Below are 25,596 nucleotides of genomic sequence, written 5' to 3' on the forward strand. Positions count from 1 at the left end.
GTAGTGAGGTGGTTGTAGTGAGGGTGTGTATGGTCAGGGAGTGGGGTGGTTGTAGTGGGGTGGTTGTATTGAGGGTGTGTATGGTCAGGAGTGGGGTGGTTGTAGTGAGGGTGTGTATGGTCAGGGAGTGGGGTGGTTGTAGTGAGGGTGTGTATGGTCAGGAGTGGGGTGGTTGTAGTGAGGGTGTGTATGGTCAGGAGTGAGGTGGTTGTAGTGAGGGTGTGTATGGTCAGGTAGTGAGGTGGTTGTAGTGAGGTGGTTATAGTGAGGGTGTGTATGGTCAGGAGTGGGATGGTTGTAGTGAGGGTGTGTATGGTCAGGAGTGAGGTGGTTGTAGTGAGGGTGTGTATGGTCAGGGTGGTTGTAGTGAGGGTGTGTATGGTCAGGAGTGGGGTGGTTGTAGTGAGGGTGTGTATGGTCAGGGAGTGGGGTGGTTGTAGTGAGGGTGTGTATGGTCAGGTAGTGAGGTGGTTGTAGTGAGGGTGTGTATGGTCAGGAGTGGGATGGTTGTAGTGAGGGTGTGTATGGTCAGGTAGTGAGGTGGTTGTAGTGAGGTGGTTGTAGTGAGGGTGGGTATGGTCAGGTAGTGAGGTGGTTGTAGTGAGGGTGTGTATGGTCAGGGTGGTTGTAGTGAGGGTGTGTATGGTCAGGTAGTGAGGTGGTTGTAGTGCGGGTGTGCTTGGTCAGGGAGTGGGGTGGTTGTAGTGAGGGTGTGTATGGTCAGGGAGTGGGGTGGTTGTAGTGAGGGTGTGTATGGTCAGGAGTGGGGTGGTTGTAGTGAGGGTGTGTATGGTCAGGGAGTGGGGTGGTTGTAGTGAGGGTGTGTATGGTCAGGTAGTGAGGTGGTTGTAGTGAGGGTGTGTATGGTCAGGAGTGGGGTGGTTGTAGTGCGGGTGTGCTTGGTCAGAGAGTGGGGTGGTTGTAGTGAGGGTGGGTATAGTCAGGGAATGGGGTGGTTGTAGTGAGGGTGTGTATGGTCAGGGAGTGGGGTGGTTGTAGTGAGGGTGTGTATGGTCAGGAGTGGGGTGGTTGTAGTGAGGGTGGGTATGGTCAGGGAGTGGGGTGGTTGTAGTGAGGGTGTGTATGGTCAGGGAGTGAGGTGGTTGTAGTGAGGGTGGGTATGGTCAGGGAGTGGGGTGGTTGTAGTGAGGGTGTGTATGGTCAGGGAGTGGGGTGGTTGTAGTGAGGGTGTGTATGGTCAGGAGTGGGGTGGTTGTAGTGAGGGTGTGTATGGTCAGGAAGTGGGGTGGTTGTAGTGCGGGTGTGCTTGATCAGGGAGTGGGGTGGTTGTAGTGAGGGTGGGTATGGTCAGGGAGTGGGGTGGTTGTAGTGAGGGTGTGTATGGTCAGGGAGTGAGGTGGTTGTAGTGAGGGTGGGTATGGTCAGGGAGTGGGGTGGTTGTAGTGAGGGTGTGTATGGTCAGGGAGTGGGGTGGTTGTAGTGAGGGTGTGTATGGTCAGGGAGTGAGGTGGTTGTAGTGAGGGTGTGTATGGTCAGGAAGTGGGGTGGTTGTAGTGAGGGTGGGTATGGTCAGGTAGTGGGGTGGTTGTAGTGAGGGTGTGTATGGTCAGGAGTGGGGTGGTTGTAGTGAGGGTGGGTATGGTCAGGTAGTGGGGTGGTTGTAGTGAGGGTGTGCTTGATCAGGGTAGCAGGGTAGTTGCCCTCTGTTCCATGTGAGCCATATGAAGTAAAATGACTTTTGTTTCAGTCACGCAGACCTAGGCACCCAGACGAAGGCAGACTCTGCGTGGAGCTCTGCTAAAGCCCCGCTCCTCCTGTTACAGCCTCCCTCCGCTCAGCTGCCAGGGAAGGGGTGAGGCTGGTAGAGGGCACCTGGGCAACCACAAGGCGCTCCAGAAGCCAAGCAGGCGGCTCTGAGCCTGCCTGCAGCAGAGATCCAGGGAGCTGCCTGCAGACCGCTGACCGGGCGGCTGATCACCTGGCCTCCCAGCTCAGAGAGGAACGCTGCCATGGCAACTGCCAGCTGCAGCCCAGGTCACCAGGGAAACGAAATAAAAAGCAACAACAACAGCTTTCATAATGGCTAATGGCGATCCGGAAAGCCGCCCCCCATAGCATCACCAGCAACAGCCAGCTACCTTGAGAAGGCCCTGGAGCTGGGCAGTGAGAAAAGGGTGAAGAGGGAGGGGAGGGGGGAGCACTGCATTGTGTTGTGTTTGGGGGGGGGCAGCTCATTGTCCCTAAATATCCGGCATAATGAGATTCCAGGAAGTCAGTGCGTTGCTTACATAAATATTTAAATAAGGTTCCATTTTTGCAGGAACATGCAGATACTCCTTTCCCATTTATTTCTGAGAAATGGAAAATACTTTAAAGCTTGGCATTTTGTCCATTTATCCAATGTTCATGGAAAGGAAGAGGAAAGCATCATGATGTCCATTTTGCAGGTACCAAGTATCAGAAATGGCTCATCCTCGGACACGGAGGCACAAAGCTACTCCCCCCTCCCCCCAAACCCCAGCCTTAAAAACAATTTCCACGCGCCATTATGTCAACCACAGGGGTGAGAAAAGAGTCTCATCACTGTTCAGAAAGAACTGTATATTTTAACCCATTTCCTTAAGGATCAAGAGTTAAATTTTGCATTTGTTCTGATCCAGAAATCCTACTTCTTGCTATTTAAACTAAGAAAACCATCTTGAAAATAGCAGAAGATATACACAAGAATGCTCATCACAGTGGTGTTCATAATAAGGAAAACCAGAACACAACTGGCATGCCTAACAATATGGAATTGGTAAAAAAACAAAAAAACAAAACAACAAAAAAAAACATGCTAAAGTACCATTACAAATTGTAGAAAGGTGCTTAGGAGATATGTAAGCACGATGTCTATTTGCAATGACATGACTGAGAGCAACACAGAAGGAGGTGGTTGGAAGGAAGTCAAGGACAACCCTGAAAGATAGTCCTCCTGTTGGACTCCTGATCATGTGGGAATGATTGTCTTAACCTTGGTGATGGAGAAGTAGGGATCTGAGATTAAGCTTCCAACTTTCCCACAGCAGTAGGCAGTGGCTGATTAGCTCTGATTATTGGCAGGAGAAGAAAAATTAGCTTTGGGGGCTAGACTCTTTGCCCCCAAAGAGCTAAGCCAGGCTTTGCTTGCTTACCTCTCCTTCCCCCAAAACACTCAAGGGCAGCTTGCTTCCACCTCTCCTTCTAGGAGTTAGGCTGTCAATCAGCATTCATGGCCACTGCCTAGCTGCTCAGTCCTGTACAAATCACTTAATTTCACCCCCTGGTAGCCATGCGTGGGCCACGGTGTTGGAGGGTGTATGTATACCTGCATGGGCATGCATGCCTGTGTGGGTGATAAAACAGTTACAGAATTTTCTTAGCAGGTGGTATCAACCTGTGCATAGATAGCTCTAGGACTTAGGGGTGTCGAACTCAATCAGAGAAGGGGCCAAAATCTAAAATCCAGCCTAAATCGCGGGCCGAATGGTTTACTGAACAGTCATAAACTGTCATTGTGATGGAAATGCAGCGGAGTGCAGTGATGACAGCGCGGTGCGGGCCACATTGCAAGGCCTGGCGGGACGGATTTGGCCCGCGGGCCTTGTGTTTGACACATGTGCCATGGAACCTGCTCTGCCTCCTTCAACATGCTATGTCTATCTTCGAAGTTTTCAAAACTGAATATGAAATACTTTGTAGTAGGAAAAGACCCTAAAAACGTTTATCATAGAAACACTGACATTTCTGGTCAATGAAATAACCTGTACTACCATCTCCGCAGCTGCCCACACAGGATATCCTTGCCATTTCCTAGGTAAGCCTTCCTCCGTCACCTGGACAGCACAGGGACTTGGGCAAGGTATACATACACTCATGGGTCTCCTGTCCACCTGGATCCCATATAGCCAAACAAAGGAGGTGTAACAACGGCAAGGTTCTTTAACTAGATAGCTAGTGTCATCTGTCTTTCTTTTAAGTCTTGGGTAGGAGAACCTTGACCAAAGCCCTATTTGATGGGCAGTGCCTCTCAAGTAGAAGGCAGAGCACTGCCTGTGCTTAGGTGGGGCGTGGAGCCTCAGAGACCTCTCATCAAAGGTCTGATCCTGCATTAACCACCTGAGCCCCAGAGCCAGTCCCCTGGCCTCCAGCCAGCCACACGCACCTGCCTCGTCTGCGGTGATGGACAGCTCGTTGCTGGGCTCACTCTTGCCAATCCGGTTCTTGGCGTACATGCGGATGCTGTAGGTGGAGGAAGGGTGGATATCAATGATGGTGGCCGAGTTCAGCTGAGGGGAAACATCTTTGGTTCTCTGAGCAGAATCCCAGGAGTCTTTTGGGTTTTGTTTTTCAAAAAAGAAGAGATAGAGACGTGAGTTTTTTTCCCTCTGCCTTGGAAAGTTCACAAGTAGGAATTAAAAACAAAGTAAATAAAACAAGAAAGAAAGAAAAGTCACAACTCAAAGTGAAATTCTCAATGCATTGCCCCCAGTGTTTTGGTGGGAGGGCCATCAGAGAAGCAGGGGGGTGGGGCACTAGCATACACTCACTGTCTACAAACATTGAGGAGGACAAGGGTGTGGGCACCTGAGCTCAGGGACCCCCAGGCAACACACCAGGTCTGTGGGTGGAGATCATGGAGGGGAGATGACGTGGCGGAAGGTCATGTAGTGGAATAGGCCATGTTTGTGCTCTCATTGGGCAAGGTAGCAAAAGGAATTAGGGTTTGAACTCCCCTCCACCAAAAAGAAAAGGTATTTGGAAACCAGCACAATCTTCAGCCAAGGAGGTCCCTTCTCATCCCAATGAGGAGTGGTAAAAACAAAATACACATAAAAAATTAATCTCAGTCTCCAGTATAAACGCTCCTTACCAAATATATTTCTTAATTCTAATTTGAAATTATTTACTCTCAGCTCCTTTATTGAAGAAATTATTTTTGAACCACAGCTAATATTAAAGTTAGCACATGCCTAGTTTGAAGGGTTACCATTGAATAGGTAACAATATGTACCTGCTGATGTTAGGGCTTCAACCAATCAGGAGAAGGTGAATAAATGGTTCTTATTTCAGACACAGTTTGGGCAGGTGCACACTGGGGGTGAGTGATCAAGAGATGATGTTGGTTGTAGAGAACAGAACCCCCGAGAGGAAGGACAGAGAGGATGCTCACACACTCCTACTCCCCTGGGTCTTGTGTGGTGCTCATCACACTTTTGGGATTTCACTGGGAGTCTGTGCTCCCTGATGGATGTTAAGCCCCATGCGGGCAGAGACCAGGCTTGCCATGTTTAATGCCATCTCCTCAGTGCTCACACAGAGCCTGAGAGATAATATGGGCACGCTTAATAGATGAGCAAATCAATAGCAAATTACATAGAACTCTGAGTCCTGGGAATGATCCCACACTCTTTTCCACACTGACCTCCACAATGGAGGTCCAGAGGGCTGCTCTGCCCACCGTAAGTGCAAGACTTTCTGGACTTGCAGAACCAATAAGTGGCCTCAAGCCTACTTTGCTCTAACTTATCAGGAAATAGAACAAAATAGAAACAAACAACTAATATTCCAGCTAAAAGAAAAAAGTGTCATTTGGGTCAAGAGGATTGAAGGCGGAAGACTATGATGTAAGAAGAGAAGACGCTGCAAAAAATACATGGAAGGTGACTTAATAGAGGACTTACGAGGGGGAGACACATTAATATAAATGAAATGGCACAGAAACACGAGCCCTTGTCCCAAGGAGAGAAAGCCAGACCTCCTGGAGAAGACATCAAGGACAAGAGAGAGGAAGCCCGGACAGCGCAAGACGCAGAGGAAGTGGCTAACCACACAGGCGGCTCAACTCTGCTCCTCAGGGCCCCCATCTCCTGGCCTCACTGGCCCTGTCACATCTCCTGGTGCCCGTGTGCCTCCTCTCAAGAGGCCCCGTGGGCATCACCTCACCCCCAGGACTCCAGATGCCTCTCTGGGATGAACGAACTGAGTAGGCCTGCGCTTCTCATTGATCTGGATACTTATTTCAAGGCCCAGTGCCCCTTCTAAAAGCATGATTCTTGGGCTCTCGTGGCCATGGCGGGGTAATCCCAGTGCCCACGAAGGGAAAAGCAAGGCTGGCGGGTGGCATCTGAGAACCCTGTTCACCCCGCACATGCAGATGGCACTCTAATTTCTCATCTCTTTTGTGAGACGGTACGAGTCCGCATGGGAAGTGCAGGGCAGCCCAGAGACCACTGGAATCACGACGGTGGCCAGGAGGCAGCAACTGCCCGCACGCTGATCGCTGTCAAGAATGCCAGTGGCCTTCGCAATGCAGGACTGAGGCTCAGAGAGAAAAGTGGTGGAGCTGCGCCCAGGAGGGCACCGGACATGAAAACTCCACTGTGGGGGGACCTCACCCGGAAAAGAGACACACTGGGACAGAGAGCCCTCTGAGTTCCCACGAGTCCAGGTTGGCTCTCACAGTGAGACCCAGGAAAATGGGGGAACACAAGGCCGTTCTAAAGCGGACATGAAGTCGGAGGAAACCAAGGACTTACCTGATTTATTTTTGCATTCGATATCGTAGCCTGTGATGGGGCTGTTGCCGTCGAACCCCATGGTCCACCTGAGGGTGATTGTGCGCGCCTTCACATCTTTGATCTCAATTTCAGGGGGGTCCGGCGGCTCTGTCAAGCAACAGGACACAGGCACCCCATGAGCTCAGACCTGAGCTCGGGGGGCGCTGCTGCCTGTGGCTCCCGGAAGCTCTGTCAGCACCCCACGCTGGAGGATGCTTTTTCCTAGAGAGCATTCTTGTCTCCCTACCCTCATTTTGGGGAGAAGAAGTGTCCCTGTCCCCAGAGTGCCCATCGTCAGAGCATGCACAAAGCAGGGCCAAACCTGGAGGATTTAAATGCTGCTCTTCTAGTTTGGAATCTACAACTCAAACGCTATTTTGAGTTAAATGTCAAATGTTAAACTTGTCTCTTCATTCAGTTCGTCCGGGGTGAGAAGTCCTAAATGGAGCAGAGAAGGCACTGGCTGCTGGGTCAGATGATTCAGGTTCTTTAAGGACTCAGTTTCCTGTTGGGGCTGCACCCTGACATACTCAGGAGCTCTGCAAATGCTGCGTCCACACAGTCAACCCTCCCGGGGAGCGAGGTGCTTCACAGCAAGCTGCGCCCACACAGGTACCTGCACCTGGGATGCACCCACTGTCCCTGAGCAGCCCTGTGCTGCCCTCTGCTGCCTCTGCCTACCTTGCACTGTGAGCTGGATTATTCCACGGTCCTCCCCATAGGAATTGATAGCGTGGCAGGAGAAGAAGCCAGAATCTTCTCTCACCGTCGGCAAAATCTGTGTGTAAAGCAGAAAGAAACCCACCTTATCCAGTAACATAGAGTGAGGGTTTGGGCTGCAAAAATCTCTCCACGCCCACCCCCCTCCCACCTCCAGCACATGTATGCAAATGCACACACACACACACACACACACACATGTCTGGCAGCAAATCATTTCAGCACAATTGCCATGGCAAAGACCAATGGCTTTCATGTACATGAGCAACGTCAGTTGCTGGATGCCTACTCTATGTAGAATGCCATGGTCAAGTTGATAGATATTCCACGTATACTCCCCTTACCTCCTTATCCGCACAACCTGCCTTTAAAGCACCCACAGGAGCACTGCCTAGGGAGACAGGTCTGTGAATGCTGCAATAGAGCCTCCGGCTGCAAGACCCTCATTAGAGGTTTGCTCCAGGAGGGACTGCAGGGCCGGACCAGCGAGTGAATCCACACCCAAGTTTCAGACACCCATTCTTCCCCTTGTGTGCACTAGCATCACCTCCCCCTGGGCTCAAAGCATCACTGTTAGCTACCAATGTGCACACAAGATGAGACCAGCACACCTCTTTCTAGCGTTTGTGATTGTATTTGAAGGACAGGGTTTTGTTACATTGGGTTTTACCAAAGAAGCAAAATATTTCTCCTTACACTATTTTATCCCAACGCCCATCCAACTTCTGTTTTTATGGGACGTTAAAACCTGCGACAGCATGGTTTTAACATCCCATTCCTCCAGGATGAACTGCCTTGAAGGAACTCTAGTTCTCAGGGTTGTGTTTTTATTGTTTTGTTTTTTAAAATTACAGTTAGGTTCCCTGCCGTGTTTGTAATAATTTTACTCTCACTAACACTGAGGAGAAAGTACGGTTTTTGCAGCTCCTAGCTAATCTCTCTGGATGAAGGGGAGGGAAATGGTGCTTCATGAGAAAGCTCCAAAAGCTTGCTCGATGCTTGTTTATCCCCAACACGCACCCACACGTGTGGAAAGACAGGCCCATCCAGCCAGTGAGCTTAGATTCTGACCTGCGGGGCGTGCCGTGCTCTTACCTGCAGAGTGGAGATCACCTCCTCGCCCACCTCCTTGGTGGACACCAGGTAGCGGGCCATCTCGGGGTTGATGATGCGGTCCTCCTTCTCCCAGCGGACGATGATGGGCTTCTCCCCGTGGGCGGTGCAGCTCATTTCCTTTTTCTGCCCCTGAGTGGCCAGGGTGGTGTTGGGATAGGATGTGATCATGGCAGGAACTGAAAACCCAAAGAGAAACGACTTATTTGGCCCCGAGGGGGTCTCCATGTCCCCGTAACACTCAGCTGAGTCATTTTCCAAGAGACATTCCTCCAAAATAAAACCTACTCATGAAACCGCTGAGCAAGAATGGGGATGAAAATAGAGGGAGGTGGCAGAAAAATGAAACGTGACCCAGGGAGCCCTAAGCAACATTGCCTTCACGCACAGGGGATGGCTCTCTCTTCCAATCCCATGAGGGCAGACGAGGGTCACAGGCATGGTCCATTCCCCTAGGGCACTTAGGAAAAAGACTGAACTTGACAATTGGCATGGATAACTTGGTGAGTTTACCAAGACAATAACTATCTTTATTCCAAACAGTAAACCTACACATATGAACAGTGCATCTCTGCACCTTTGCACAGGTAATTCAGCAATGACAGATGTGTGCATTGATTTTTCAACAGGAGGCTCCAGAGAGAATGAAAAGTTTATCAATCACTGATATTGAAGATTAGTCCTAAAATATACTCTCCTGTTTTAATGGCTCCATCAATAAAACAAAACTGATTTGAACAGATTTTTATTTTTATCTCCGTCTCCAGCTCTGCTGAAAATATCGCTGAGAAAGAAACAAAAGGGAAGACCAAGCACCCTGGCTAGACAACCTGCCTGTCCCAACCATCTGCTCAATCCTTCATTGTGCAGAGAAGAGGAAACCAGAGAAGAGCAATGAGCGTCAAAGGCTCAGATACAAGAGTCAATCAGGATCTGACTTTAATGACCCATCATCAATAATGGTCCCAATGCTTGATGCCCAGGACTTCCCCTGTTTGAGCAGGAAGGTCCTGCATCCCGAAAAGCGCCTCAACTCCTCCAACTGGTCAGAACAGAAGTGGGAGAGAGGGGCCCAGAACAAGGCAACTAGGCTGTCCCAGCACCCAAGCAGGCCAACAGAAGCAGGGACACTTGAGTGTCCAGCTAGAAGGTCAGGGAGAGAGATGGTCTGACACATGAACATTTTAAATGCTTCTTCAGCTATTTGCTTTTATATCCCCCCAGCATTTGACTATGAAATATCTCAAACACACAGAACGCTGGGCAGCCATATACCCACTGCCTGGCTTCCGCATCACACATTTCATACATAGACCTGAATGGAAGTGATCTTCAATGTAATCTCATCAGCCCATCAAAATTCATTTGACACATCACTATCATTATTCTATGTAACACAGATGTAGGGGAGAACACGAACTAGTGAATGCCTGGAAGATCAAGCACTTAGATGGGGGGCTTCTGCCCAGAGCCTGTTTTTTGGGGTGTAGGCGTGCTGTCATGCTGCAGGCTGGACTCTGGCCGGGGGCCTGGAGTCTTGGGCTAGAGCAGTGCCCCTGTCACACAAGTCACAGCAGAAGAGGCAAGAAAAGGTACTGGGAGCCAGCAGCGGGGCTCCAATCTCACGCCACCCAGGGATATAGGGCTAAGAATGGGCAAGACCATTGAATGCCTTGGGGCTCAGTTTTCTCATCTGACACCTAGGAGAGCCGAGGCAGGGTCAGGAATGGATTAACTTAAAGCTCTCCAATGGATCCAGTCTCAAAGGGATTGTAACAACGCCACTGAGTGAGCCCCGAGCCTTCCCATCTGTGCTTTTCCTCTCCTTTCCCTTTTCCTTCCTAATCCCCACTTTCTTCACCCCCTCTCTCCTTCCCTATTTTTACCTCTCTCCCTTTGTCTCTCTCACACACAATTCCATCCATACCAACAACAGCGAACTTTGATGGATGCTGACTGCATGCCAGGAGCCTTTCCACACATTATGCATGTATTTAATCCAAATGACAACCCTATGGAATAGAAATTCTGGCCATAGAAATGACCCAAGACATAGTTATAAGCAGCATTTTAAGTAGCATCAGATGACAAATTATGCTACCAATATGGGTGAGATGCATAGAAACAGCATTCCTAGCAGATCCATTGCATCTAAATTAATATTAACAGATGTCTATGCACATGGTCCAAGAGAACAAGACATCAAACAACTGCTTTGAAGGGGGGATAATTAAGACTAAAATGTAAGAGAATTTTAGAGTTCCTTTCACACTTGACATCTTATCGCTCTCCTCCTTGTTTTATAAATAAAGAAACAGAGAACTGGAGGGTTTGAAACTGGCTAAAGGAGAACCTCTTCCCTCTATGTCCCTCTTCGACCCCTCAACCAATGCTCTACTTCATTTAGTTAGATTTTTAAAAAAATATATTTTATTAATTTTTACAGAGAGGAAGAGAGAGGGATAGAGAGTTAGAAACATGAGAGAGAAACATCTATCAGTTGCCTCTTGCACACACCCTTCTGGGGATGTGCCCGCAACCAAGGTACATGCCCTTGACCAGAATCGAACCTGGGACCTTTCAGTCTGTAGGCCGACGCTATATCCATTGAGCCAAACCGATTTTGGCTAGTTAGATTTTTAAAACATCTACGTCACCACAAGAGGAATGCAGTAAAGCTAGTCCCTTCACTCCCTCTGATGACGACTCCTCCCTTTTGTCCTCCAGGGTCTGGAGCACTAGCGGTCTAGGCTAACCTAACTGTAGTAAATAATACATATGTGCTCCTGTACCCTTTAAACTTTCAGATCACTTTTACATACATGATCTCAGAACAGCATGTGTGTTCTCAGAGAGAAGGGAACTTTTAGTCATTACTATCGGGTCTAATAATAATTAATGTCGTTTTTAAACATTCGTTTAAATCTTGCTTGGCGTTGACTTGTATTGACATAACCTTCAAACACATGGTATCTACAGAACGTGTGAAGTGCAATGAACAAGTTTTGCTTGAAAAAGTTTGTGTTTGGTTTGGTTTTTGTTGCAAAACTAGGGCTAAGAAGATGGCGGATGAAGAGCATATTCGGCACTGCATGCTTTACGAGTTCCAATTAGGAAGAAAAGCAAGTGAGGCTGCAAAAAACATCTGTAGTGCTCTTGGTCAAGATGCAGTTAGTGCCAGAAAATGCCAGCGTTGGTTTGAGAAATTTCGCGAGGGAAATTTTTCGTTAGATGACAAGAGTGGTCGAGGCCGTGTGTCCAATTTTGATCAAGAAGCTCTTCAAGCTTTTTTGGTGCAAAATCCTCAAATTACCCAACAAGAGCTTGCGACAACTTTAAATTGTTCACAAAAAACAATTTCCAATCAATTGCGTGCACTTGGCAAAGTCCAAAAGTTTGGAAAATGGGTTCCTCATGAGTTGACGGACAACAACTGTAATCAAAGAGTCACAATTTGCAGTTCGCTCCTCTCTCGTCAAAACCGTTTGCCGTTTTTAGAGCAAATTGTTACCGGAGATGAAGAATGGATGCTGTATGTTACTTTGAAAAGGTGGCCTCAATGGTTGGACAAAAATGAGGCTCCGCAGCCCACGCCAAAACCTGACTTGCATGCGAAAAAAGTGATGTTGTGTGTTTGGTGGAATTTTAAAGAAATTCTTCATTATGAACTTTTACCATATAACCAAACCATTATAAGTGCAGTGTATAGTGCCCAATTGGAAAGGTTAGCCCAAGCTTTAAGAGAAAAAGAACCCGCGCTGATTAATCGGAAGGGCGTAATTCTTCACCACGATAACGCACGACCGCATACTGCAAGAATCACTGCTGAAAAACTGTGCCAGTTGGAATAGGAAGTTCTCCCTCAACTTGCATATTCTCCTGATATTGCCCCTTCCGATTACCATTTGTTTTGTTCTTTGCAAAACTTTCTTCTTGGAAAAAAATGTAATAATGAAGAATGCCTCAAAAATGCATTGACCAAATTTTTTGCATCAAAATCACAAGAATTTTACAACAGAGGGATTAAAATGCTTCCTGAGCATTGGGCACAAGTAGTAGAAAACAACAGCAACTATATTGTTGATTAAATTTTGTTGTTTTGTTTAAATAAATTTGATTTAAAAAAGTATTAGAAAACGACATTAATTATTACTAGACCTAATAGAATAGGGCCGAGGAGCTGAGCCATTCTCTTAAGCCTTCCAAGTTGTACATGGAAAATCTAGAGGACACCAGGTTTTCTGAGCTGTTTTAAGCACTTTTAAGTGTGAATACAGTCCAGGGACATTCGGTGCATCCACATGAGCCGCCTTCACCCTCGTCCATCTCCAGAGCTTTCTCATCTTCCCCAACTCAAACTCCCCCATTGAACACTGCCTCAGCCCCTGGCACCCACCATGCTCTAGGAATCTGACCACTGCAGGGCCTCGTGAAGGAGGAGTCACATGACATTTTGTCTTTTGGAGACTGGTTCATTGCACGTGGCACAATGCAGTCACGGTCCATCCATGTCACAGCGTGTGTCAGACAGAACTGTATTCCGTTTTAAGCCTGAATATATTCCATTGTGTGTAGAGGCAACATTCTGCTTCCATCATCCAGCCATGGACTCTGGGGCTGCCTCCACCTTGTGGTGACAGTGACTGAGGCTCCTATGGTCACTGATGTACAGAGCTTTATCCTGACAATGTCTGTAGCCCTTCTTGAGTGCAATGGTCCGCAGGTCGCCGCCTGCTTCTGCTCAGGCCTTCACAGGCTTTTCTGCTCTGAGGCCCAGGCCTCTCAGCTGCATCTCCATGTCCTCTTCCCTGAGAACAAAGAGACCTGCAGCCGCCCTCCACCCCCATGTGGTGGGGGGTCCCACCGAGTGTGGGCAGAAGCATGGAGTGCGGGTCCTACCGCTGCAGAAGCAGACATTCCTGTCCACACGCTTATTGCTCATGCATGTGTCAGCGAGGGAGGCTGCCTCCCGGGCGGCTCTCATCCCCGGGAAGGAAACGAGCTCTCCAGCCAGGAGTTAATCAGCTCTCCGCACACATGGCAACACCCCCTCGCTGGGTTACTCTGCTTACATAATGAAGCTCCTTTGATTATAACCATTCATCAAGTATGCGTTTCCCGGCTACTGTGGGCTGCGTTTGCTGTTAAACTTTAACAAGATTGACAGCTTCTCCGCTGCCTGGCAGCCTGGCCGGGGCCTGGTGACATGATTAATGGTGTCACCGCACACTCGGAGCGCACTTAGGTTTCATATCATATCCACTCGGAGCTCCTTTCAAGTCACATTATTGGGAAAAAGTGGATTTGTTTTGCATGACAAGTATAAATGTGAACCCCCAAATATTAACAACAGTGCTCTCCTTCCAGTTCCTATAGATGCTGGCTTATTATTTCTTCCTTTCCCCCACCCCCCCTTCTTGTCTGGTCAAGTACATAGATGCTATGTTTGCCTAATAATAAAACCTTTAAATAACTAGGTAGAAAAAATAATAAGTAGACTTTGATTTCTTGTCATCACTGAAAGTAAAAAAAAAAAAATTATGAGTATAAACTATATTAGGAAAAAATGGATGAGGTCCAGAATATTAATTAGAAAAAAATATTAATCAGTGGTGTGTAGCCATCCCCACGGTGACCCCCATTGGTCCTTGAATCCCTTTATGCAAACCATCCTTTTAGCCACCTTCTCCCTTTTACCAGAGTTGCTGGTCTTTGTGACCAACAGAATATGGCAGAAGTGGTGGGAGTCACCCTGAGATTAGATTATGAAAGGACTGTGGCTCCATCTTGGGTACCGGAATTCTATCTCTCTCTCCGGTCACCGGTTCCAGGGAAGCCTACCACCACGTCACCAGGACACCCAGATGGCCAATGGGGAGTGCCATGAGGAATGCAAGTGCCTGGCCAACAGGCTGCAAAGATCCAAGGATGGCCAACCCAGCCCTCTGCCTTCTAAAGTGGTGGTTGTTGACCTGTGGTCCGCAGATCAATGGTGGTCTGTGAGATCTGAAAGGTGATGACCGCTGCTCTAAAGTATTCTGAGACACACCTGGTCTCACTCATATGTGGAATCTAATTCTCAAAATAAGCTGATGAGCAGAGTGGATCCAGAGACATGGAAGAATGGAACGAACAGGGTGCAGAATCTCAGAGGGAAGGCAAGTGCAGGTGGATGGGTGGGATGTAATCAACCAAAGACCTTGTATGCACACATGCATCACCCATGGACACAGACAATAGGGTGATGAAGGCCTGGGACAGGGGTTGGGGCAAGGGCGGGCTGGAGGGGGTTAATGGGGGTGGGAGGGGACATTTGTAATACTTTCAACAATAAAGATTTATTTAAAGAAATAAAGTATTCTGATACAGTTCTTGGAAGGCAAGCAGTTCCTTTGGAGTCAGAACCAGCAGCATCCAGTGGCTTGGACAATATAGTTAGTCCAGAGCCGTGTTCTAACTTTGGAGCAGGTATAGATGTCCAGCTGTTCAGCACAGAGAAGCAAGGGGAGAGAAGATGAACCACACCCCATGAATGGTCCTGGTGGCAACGTCTCACATTATGTGGATAGCAGCCCCCTGGCATTCAGGGCGGCGTCTCCTGGCACCTCCCTCTTTAGGGCATGCCAAGGCTTCTTCCACCTGAAGGTGCTTGTAAAGGTGGGACAGTGGCCAGGATGCTGACCCCGCCATCCACACCGTCGTTTTAATTTCTGACATTTCACCTTTTCTTGGAAGCCACTGTGACCAGTTGGTCTTCATCCTGCATCAATATCTGCATCTGGACACCGAGGACAGGGTCTCATGAGCTTGCAGCCATTGCGTATGTCATTCTACTATTTGGTCATCTGTGTTTGGTGATAAAATTTGGTTTATTTAATTGGGTCATCATTTTCTCCTGCATGTCTTTATCATTTGCCAGCTTCAAGTCCTTTTAAAGACACCTGGTATAATAATGATGATGATAATTATAGCTAACATGTATTAACTCCTATGCTGAAAGTTTTCGGAGCTTTTCATCTTTACAGCGAACCTAGGAGGTAGGTGCAATTATTACCCTGGTTTTAGGAGGGCAGGTATTGAGTGAGGCACAGGCAGACCGCATGTCTCAGTGAAGGTCACACAGAGACTGCCGGGAGCCTATGTCTGCTTTCCCACCTAGATGCGCATCCATAAACAGCCGAGATGAGTCTTGCCTGGATTTGAACTGTCTAGATAACAATCTTATCCTGTCTTCATTGTTTTATGTCTTATTTCTTTCATACTGTGTGATATCGGTGTGACATCTACCACACACACACACACACACACACACACACACACACACTAGAAATATGATAATTAACCAGGACACAGTAACAGGTTGACTGGGCAGGAGGAAGCTGTGTGCACAGTGTTGAAGGCGGCGCAGCAGGGGCCCCTGTGTACCTGCCCTGGGGAGGGCCTGATCAGCAGAGGCCACAGCTACTTCAAGGGCCAGAGAGGGAGGCAGGGCTGGACTGGCAGTGGCTATGGCTGCTGAGGAGCCCGGGGAGGAAGGCAGGGCTGGACCAGTGGCTTGAGGGTGGACAGTGCTGCCCAATTTCGAATCATGTGTGCAGGCAAAACCCAGAAAGGAAAACCAGAGCCAGTGCGAGGGCAGTGGTGTCACAGAGATTTTACTGATGTAAATGTGATGTGGGGCTTTTAAAAAGCTTGAGCAATAAATAAAATATGTTTGAACGCAAATTTCACTTTTGTGGGTTTTAAATGAAATATTAATATATAGATTTGATAAATAATATAATGGCTGTAACTATCATGTTATCTAGAAAATTGACAGCATATGTTTAGAAAAAGGAAAAGGGGATTTTTTTAAGGGCTAAATTCTGGTCACTTGGTATGAAAACAATAGGGTGAGGGTCTGATTACTTTTCAAGAAGAGGGTTTTGAGAGTTGTTTTCAAAGGGATTATTGCCATGGATCTATACAAGGTTGTGTGTGTGTGTGTGTGTGTGTGCACGCGCCTATATGCATGCATATGCTTTCTTCTATATGTGCACAGTGTGTACATGGACATATGTGCATGTGTGCACATACATGTGCACGGATGCATAAATGACAATTCCTGAGCCACTGTAGCATTTGATGATTTTAAATTCTTTCTCCCAAATTTTATATGAAAGCCAAGATGATGTGCATTTTAATAATATTTATTAGCACATAAACGTACTGTTATTTCTTTCTTTTCTTTTCTTTTTTTAAAAGGGTTGTCTTTCAGAAAGAAAACAATTCAAAGTGCCCAGATGGTCTCCTGTCCTCTTTTATGGGTTTGCTAAGCCAGGAGGGTAGAGAGAGGCCATGGAGATATAAAATAGCAGCAAAGATTTTGCAGAGACAAAAACACCTCTCCTGAAAAACAAGCAATGGCTCAGCCCAGCCTCTGGGGAGCCGGATCCAATTGCCTTTGCTTCTGAATGCAAGGTGAGGAGAAGTTCTCCTCACACACTGAACTGGAAGATTAATGACCTCAGAGGAGGGAGATCTGTCCTAGCTCAGGAGCAAATATGCCAGGACATAAGTGCATGCACACACACACACACACACACACACACACACACACATCAGCATGCCTGCACACATATGCATGAGGGTAAACTCAGGGGACCCTCACTTGGAGGTATTGTCAGTATAACTGCTGGCAGGTGGCAGTCTGGCTTGTGGCAGTTGATAAATCTTCCCAGGCAGAGGTGGCAGGAGAGGGGTTCCTGGCAAACAGCACTCTAACCAGGAGATATTTTATGACCCAGCAGCTCTGGGGGGTTTAGATCTCAGAGGCCTGTGAAGCAGCAAGTGGCACAGTCCCTCTCCAGGAGGCGAGCAGGCACTAATTGAGGCACTGACAGCTCTAATTGAAGCAGAAACTCACTAGGAAGACTCAGCCCTGATGAAATGAGCGGTGCCACGCAGTGCACACGGCGTGTTCCTGGTTCTCACTGAGCACGCTTCCACAAGGGACACAGAAAAGATCTGTCACAGCATCGTATGGAAAGCATCTTCATCATGGAATCCCCAGCGCACTGCCTCTATAGGAGAGTTTTACCAAATATTCAAAGAGGAGCTAACAACCAGCCTCCTCAGACCACTCCAAAAATCCAAGACGAAGGAACACTCCAAGCTTCTCCTATGAGGCCAGCATTATCCTAATCCCAAAAACAGATAAAGACACTACAAAGAAAAAGCTTTACAGGCCAATATCCCTGATGATTATAGATGCTAAAATCCTCAACTAAATATATATATAATGGATCCAGTAATCCTATCTAATAAAAGAGAAACATGCAAATTGACCATATCTCCACTATGCCCACCAGCCAATCAGGAGCACATATGCAAATCAACCCAACCAAGATGGTGGTTAATTTGCATATCCAGGTGCAGAGTGAAGACTGAAGACAGTGTAGAAGGAAGCCAAGCTCTGCAGAAGGAAATGAAACTGCAGAGAAGCAAACAAGCAAGCGGGATGGTGGAGAAGGGAGGGAAGCAGGCGAAGCGGCGGAGACTGCCTCAGGAAGCCCTATTGCAGGGGGACTCTAGTATATTAAAAAGATCATACACCACAACCAAGTGGGATTTATTCCAGGGATGCAAGGCTGGTACAATATTTGCAAATCCAAAAATGTGATACATCACATAAACAAAAATCACATGATCATAGCATTTGATGCAGAAAAAGCATTCAACAAAATCCAACACCCCTTCTTGATAAAAACTCTCAGCAAAGTGTGAATAGAAGAATCATATCTCAATATGGTAAAGGCCATATATGATAAACCTACAGCCAACATCATACTCAACAGACAGAAACTAAAACCATTTCCCTTAAAAACTGGAACAAGACAGGATTGTCCACTTTCAACACTTTTATTCAACATACTACTGGAAGTCCTAGCCACAGCAATCAGACAATAAGAAGACATAAAAGACATCCAAACTAGAAAAGAGGTGATAAAACTGTCATTATTCACAGGTGACATGATATTATACATAGAAAACCCTAAAGACTCCACCAAAAAAACTACTGGAATTAATGAAGGACTTTGGCACTGTAGCAGGATACAAAATTAATACCCAGAACTTGCTGGCATTTTTATACACAAATAATGAACTCTCAAAAAGAGAAGCTAAAAAAAGAATCCCATTTACCATTGCAACAAAAAATGAAGATATTTAGGAATAAACTTACCAGGGAGGTGAAAGACCTCTACCTGGAAAACTAAAGCACATTAAGAAAAAGAGAAGAGAATATAAACAAGTGGAAGGTTATACGATGCTGATAGATTAGTAGACTTAACATCATTAAAATGTTCATACCACCCAAAGCAATATATAGGTTCAATGCAATCCCTATTAAAATACCAACATTATACCTCACATATCTAGAACAAACACTCCAAAAATTTATATGGAGCCCAAAAGAACCCCAGATAGCCACAGCAATCCTGAGAAAGAAGAACGAAGTTGGAAGGATCAGAAGACCAAATATCAAGTCAAGATATACTACAAAGCCACTTTACTAAAGATAGCCTGGGATAAGAACAGACATACAGATCAATGGAACAGAACAGAGAATCCAGAAATTAACCTAAGCCATTATGCTCACTTAATCTTCCACAAAAGAAGCAGGACAGTGGAGTAAAGACAGCCTCTTCAATAAATGACTTTGGAATCATTGGACAGCTACATGTACAAAAATGAAACTAATCTAGCAACTTACACAACACATAAGGATAAACTCAAAATGGATAAAATATTTCAATGTAAGTGGTGAAACCATAAAAATACTTGAAGAAAACATAGGCTGCAAACTATCAGACATCTCATGTAGCAACATTTTCACTGACACAATGCCTAGCGCAAGAGAAACAAAGGAAAAATATACAAATGGGACTACATCAAAATAAATAGCTTCTGCACAGCAAAAGAAATCAGCGCCAAAATGAAAAGGAAACCCACTGTATGGGAGAACATGTTTTCCACTGTGGAAGTCACTGTGGAGTTTCTTCAAAAAAATAAAAAAAAATGGAACTGCAACTTGACCCAGTGATCCCACTTCTAGGAATATATCCTTAGAAGCCTGAAATTCCTATCAGAGAGAACATATGCACCCCTAAGTTCATAGTAGTAATTACAATAGCTAAGATCTGGAAACAGCCCAAGTGGCCATCAGGAGATGAGTGGATAAAAAATTTACATTTACACCAGGGAATTCTATGCAGCAGACTAAAAGAAGAATCTCTTACTCTTTGAGGTAGCATGGAGGGACCTGGAGAGTATTATGCTAAGCAAAATAAGCCAGTCAGAGAAAAACAAGTATCACATGATCTCACTCATATGTGAAATCTAATGAAAAAAATAAACTGATGAACAAAATGGATCCAGAGACCTAGAAGCGGGAAGGTGGGAGTGAGAAGAGACCAACCAAAGAACTTGTATACCCATGAACACAAGACAATAGTGTGGTGAAGGCCTGGGAAAGGCTAAAGGGGGTCAATGGGAAAAATAGGGGAGATGAATGTAATACTTCTAACAACAAAGATTTAAACACACACACACACACACACACACACACACACACACACACACACACACACATCCCAAGCAGGTTGATCTGACTCTCTGGGGTGATCTGAGAAATGTTAGCCTGTGGCAGGCATCGGTCCGCAGTCTCCAACTGAGAAAAACACCCTCAAAAACAAATAGCCCCCCAAATAAGGTCTGACTATTGCGATTGCTTTCTGCAAGCTCTAAGGGCAAGACAGCTGGCAGCAACATGACGGGGCACACTTTGAGATGCTGCAATCAGCACTAATGGCAGAGAGGAGGTCTGTGAGCTTAGAGAGGCTGCCTGGAGCCACGGGGACACTTGAGTGATGGTCCCCTTGTCTCTGGAGTCAGGGAGCTGGGGTTATGGTGTTAAGGGCATGGCTTCCAGGGCCAGCAGCCTGTGGCCTGGCTCATTAAGGAAGCGGTGGGAGAGGGGACTAGAGGGCTTGCAGGGTATGTGGCCAAGCCTGGACCTGTCCAGGTCGGTGTCAGGTTTTGAACCAAATGACACCAAGAGGAAGGGATAACTGAGGAGCTGTGTCTTACTTATGAGAGTCTGTATGAGGAACATCTGCTCATATCGGCGCTTCCTGCCTGTCCTTCAAGGCCCACTCTCCTGTCCACTGTGACCCTGCAGACCCCCTCTGCTTGGGCTGCTCTGACCATTTATTATAAACCCCTGACCTCCCATTCTCAGCTTCGGCTGCTCATCTCAGGAAGTCAGCCAGGCATTGCCAGCCAGATGGCGCACCCCCAGATCAACATGGGCAAGATAAAATGCAGACACTTCCCTCCAGCCTCCCTTCCCATCCTGATTCCTGTATCCAAGGCTCAACCTTGAACTGATCCAGGTCCCCACATCTAATCAGTGGCCTGGTCCTTCCTGTCACTGTTCATAGCATCTTTCAAAGCAGAGGTGTGCTTTCCTGTCCCTTAGCTCAGGCCTTCATCAGGGTGTCTACGCTGGCTTTGAAAAAAAATGTAACAAAATTAAACTAGACCAGCATTTCAGGCTTCTGAGGATATATTCCTAGAAGTGGGGTCACTGGGTCAAGTGGTGGTTCCATTTTTAATTTTTTGAGGAAACTCCACACTGATTTCCACAGTGGCCGTACCAGTCTGAGTTCCCACCAGCAGTGTTAAGACTCAGTCCAAGCGGTGAACGCTAGCCACGTCCAGGAGCTCTACCTTAACAAGGGTCTGCATCTTCACTCACTATCCCTCACCCGTCCCATGAGACATGACTCTCCCATGAGAGTTGCTTTTAGGTGTCAACTTGACTCATATTAAACATTGCTCAGATTAAACATGACTTCTGGGTGTGTCTGTGAGGTGTTTCTGATGGAGATGAGCTTTGAATCAGTGAACTCAGGAGAGTAGATTACCCTCCCAATGGGGGGGGAGGGGAACTTATCCAATCCACTGAGGGCCTGACCAGCACGGAAAGGCGGGGGAAGGAGGAACTGGCTCCCCAGACCCCTCAGACTAGGGATTTTCGCCATAGCATCTTTGCCGTAGACATTTTTACTGTGAGCATTTTGCTGCAGACATTTTCTCTGTGTAACTAATTAGCTGTGAGGCAATTTTGCTGTAAAAATAGGAATGACTGTTTGACAAAAAGTAAAATGCACACCTGCTTTTTTGTTTGGTTTCATCTCTCCATTGACAAGTCAAGCAGCCACTGGAGAAAAGATAAAATAACTGGTTTTCTGGTTTTTATTTCTCCATTGACGAGTCAGAGGCCTCTGGGTAATTTAAAGTATTTAAATGCACTGTCAGTTGGGTTTCATTTATCCATTGACGAAGTTCCCATAGTTGGTTCCATCTGATTTTATCTCTTTTACCGCACAACATGCATATGGCCCCCCATAGTGGTGTGGTAAAAATGTCTGCAACAATGATGTCAGCAGCACAGACACTTATGATGAAAATATTGAACATTATCTCTATCTCTATCTCTATCTCTATCTCTATCTCTATCTCTATCTCTATCTCTATCTCTATCTCTGTCATCTCTATCTCTATCTCTGTCATCTCTATCTCTATCTGTCATCTCTATCTCTATCTCTATCTCTGTCATATCTCTCTATCTCTATCTCTATCTCTATCTCTATCTCTATCTCTATCTCTATCTCTATCTCTATCTTTGCCTCTGCCTCTATCTCTATTTCTATCTCTATCTCTGTCATCTCTATCTCTATCTCTATCTCTATCTCTATCTCTATCTCTATCTCTGTCTCTATCTTTGCCTCTGCCTCTGCCTCTACCTCTATCTCTATTTATCTCTATCTCTACCCCTACCTCTACCTCTGTCTCTATACCCATGTCCTATTAGTTCTATTTTGCTGGAGAACACAAATACAGCTCCCTCAGCATGAAATACAGTTCAGGCGGGTGATCACCTGCTAATGACCATTTGGTCATGGACATTCAGCATCGCTCTAACTCCTCTGTCCTGGTGAGAATGAAGAGGGCAGTGCAGGCTCAGGGCCTGGCCTCAGCCTGGACAGAGCATGCTCCCCACAGCTGGGACCTGCTCTCTTTCTTCTGCTGCTGTCCAGTCTGTCAGTGCTGCTTTAAAATGTGTAATGGCTTCAGAATTCCACATGCACGGTGGACGTATGTGATGGACGGCCTGCTGATGCCATGCAAAACGCAGCATTTACATTTCCTAGGGAAGCACCAACCCGGAGTTTCTGAGTCCCCAGACAGCCTGGCTGTGGCCTCCTTTCATCTCCTGGCTAATCAGTGGAAGGGCAGCGCTCCATTAGACAGTGCCGAGTGCCAGCGAGGGCTGCTGATGGCCCCGTGCTGCCCTGGGCCAGCTGCCATCCCGCCCTCCTGCTAATGAGAACATTTGAGAGATTCCTGACATGCTCTGTCCCTGCAGGCTGCAGGGGTCAGGAAGGGCTGCCTTGATGAAGGGCTATGCTCACATCTTCCCAGAGTCACCCAAGCCCTCCCGCTTCCTGGCACCCTTCCAGGGACTTCGGGGACCAAATACGTATTTTCCGGCGTATAAGACGACCCCCTAATTTTTACAGTTAAAACATAGGTTTAGGCCTATATTCGCTGTATAAGACTACCCCCCACTTCAAAGAAAAGTCTTACTTTGCCGTCAAGATCTGTAGGTAAATTTTTGTGCAATTTTGGTCTTTTGCCCATGATTTTCGGTTGACTTTTTTTCGTTTCAAAAGTCGTCTTATACGCTGGAAAATAGAGTAAGTCACATGTATTCCCTGGATAGAGGCAGTGTCTGATTCTGATACAATAGAGAATATACCTGGTCTTTGTCCCACGGTCTTGGCAAAGAGTCTCAAACATCCTTGGAAATTTCTGAGTAATAAGAATGTGTCTTGATGCCTGGAGGTGTGGCTCAGTGGTTGAGTGTAGACCTATGAACTATGAACCAGGAGGTCATAGTTCGATTCCCTATCAGGGCACATACACAGGCTGGTGTTGCTCAGTGGTTGAGCATAGGCCTATGAACAAGAAGGTCATAGTTCAATTCCTGGTCAGGGCATATGCCCAGGTTGCCTGCTTGATCTCGAGTAGGGGGTGTGCAGGAGGTAGCTGATCTAAGCTTCTCTCTCATCCATATTTCTATCTCTCTCTCTCTCTCCCTCTCCTTTCTCTCTATAAAATCAATAGAAATATATTTTAATAAAATAATAAAATCTATTCTAGAACTATCACAGGAGATCTCTTCTTACACTGTCCACCTGGCATTCAAACCTGTAGGCTGTTCTCTCCTCTTCCAAACACAAGCTCTTTCATTTATGAGGGCAAAGTCCATGGTTGAGTGCATTTACATCTGTATATTACTTTGTAGCTATTAGAAAAAAAATATATATATATTGGATAGAAAAATATTTTGTACATTTAAAATATATCAAAGCAGTCACAAAATATATGCCTATTGTTAGGAAAAGATCCATCAACATTGGCCCTCAGCTTTTGGGCTTCCTTAATAATTTCATCAATTTATTATTTTTTAAATTACCATTTCAACTTTGAATTTAAGTGACCCAACAATGTTTTCAGATTCTTGTAAATAAGCTCCTCCAGAGTGTAAAACTTAGAAGTCAAAATTGTGCATTGATATGTGCAAAACATATTTTGAAGCAAACCTATTTCATAACTATGTTTTTCCAGGACATAAAAGTGTAGCAAATAGACAAGTTAATATTTTCATTGTTCTGTTGGAAATAATAGACTACCAGATTGGCTAAATTATTAATGAAATGGGAAGAATATTAGTCTTTGTGTAGCTAGCCTTTAAATAACACACACACACACACACACACACACACACACACACGCATAAACACATACTCACAGACTCACCACTGAAAATAACCTTTAAATTGCAGGCCCCTAATAAGTGACATGGCAGAGATTCTTTCCAACCTATCACTAGCACAACTAAAGTAAAGAAGATAAAGCTGGTCAAAGCCTTGCAGTTGAGAAGGAATCCCAATTGGTCTCGTAGAAAATCATACCCACGAAGAAAGATGGAAGCCATTCATGACCAACTCTATGCACAACCACCTGCTAACAACTGAGTAAATGCCGGTCCACTGTATATTCTTTCTTTGGCGGTTTAGTTATTGAAATATGAAAATAATTTGATTACAGGGGCCCCTTTCTATAAAGTGGGTCAGCACCGTGGCCCCTGAGCAATGCTACACGTTTCCGTCGTATAGTTGTGTGTTACTTGGTAATGAGTTTCGGTTGCTTGATTTCATAAGGACCTTAAAAAGGAAATTGATGGATAAGCGAGCTTGTAAATGATAAAATGCATGAAAAGGGACATCTGAAATAAACACATCTGAGAACACAACTAGGCATTTCCCCCATAAAACCGACAGGATAGAAATACAGGTGCTAAAGGCAGACACCCACTCATCTGCTGGGCTGCCCAGTGCCTGGACCCATGGCCATGGGGACTGAGGGGGAGGAGCAAGTGACTCTGTGCCCCAGATGCCAGGGGGCATGAGCATGCTGTCAGCCATTAGCTGGGTTTTTACCCTCCCCTTTCATTGTGTTTCTAGTACATCAAAGCATGGACACAGTTCTAGCAAACCAACATTTTGTTTTGTTTTTAGCCAAATGTGTATGGACACAATTGGAATTGTCAGCCCCCCAAAACCTGTGTAGGTAAAACAAACCATCTTCTTCCTTACTTTTCACTGTGAGGTACATGGACTTGCTGACGTCTGCGCCCACATCGTTGCTGACCTTGCACAGGTAGTAGCCGCTGTCTTCCTCCACCACGTGCTTGATGAGCAGTGACCCGTTGCCCAGCACCTGAATCCGGCCGTTTAGGGCGATTGGTTGGAACTGGGGAACTCCAGCCCCTGGAATGAAATAAAAGGAGGAACATTGATGCAAACATGAAGACACGTGGGCAGGCAATGAGCCCATATTCACCCAGATTAATGGAGGTAAGGGATTGACATTTAACATATAGCCTACATGACAGTCACGGGATACACCATGTGTTTTGTGTGTTTTTTTTTCTTCCCCCCAACATTGAAATACTTGTCTGGAGAGAAATACATTTATTTAAAATGACAGCATTTCAAACTCTGAGATCAAGAGTAAGAAGCCTTCCAGATAGTTTCTACATAAAAAGACA

The 25,596-nt window shown here is 46.2% G+C and overlaps 1 protein-coding gene across 3 annotated transcripts in view; it reads right to left on the minus strand.

Annotated features, from left to right (window-relative positions):
- Nucleotides 1–25,596, minus strand: part of DSCAM (DS cell adhesion molecule) — a 394,883-nt gene that overhangs the window by 99,887 nt on the left and 269,400 nt on the right. For 2 of the 3 annotated variants that reach the window (XM_036446831.2, XM_036446832.2), the window contains exons 11-15: nt 25,142–25,315; nt 8,355–8,551; nt 7,221–7,317; nt 6,519–6,647; nt 4,145–4,312 (exon numbers count right to left, since the gene is read on the minus strand). In XM_036446831.2, the coding sequence (XP_036302724.1) occupies nt 4,145–4,312; nt 6,519–6,647; nt 7,221–7,317; nt 8,355–8,551; nt 25,142–25,315 (765 nt within the window). The remainder of the gene's footprint in view (nt 1–4,144; nt 4,313–6,518; nt 6,648–7,220; nt 7,318–8,354; nt 8,552–25,141; nt 25,316–25,596) is intronic. The other variant, XR_006742300.1, reaches the window with a different exon arrangement.

The sequence above is a fragment of the Pipistrellus kuhlii genome, unplaced genomic scaffold (genome assembly GCF_014108245.1).
Source record: "Pipistrellus kuhlii isolate mPipKuh1 unplaced genomic scaffold, mPipKuh1.p scaffold_m20_p_2, whole genome shotgun sequence".
NCBI classification, from domain to species: Eukaryota; Metazoa; Chordata; class Mammalia; order Chiroptera; family Vespertilionidae; genus Pipistrellus; species Pipistrellus kuhlii.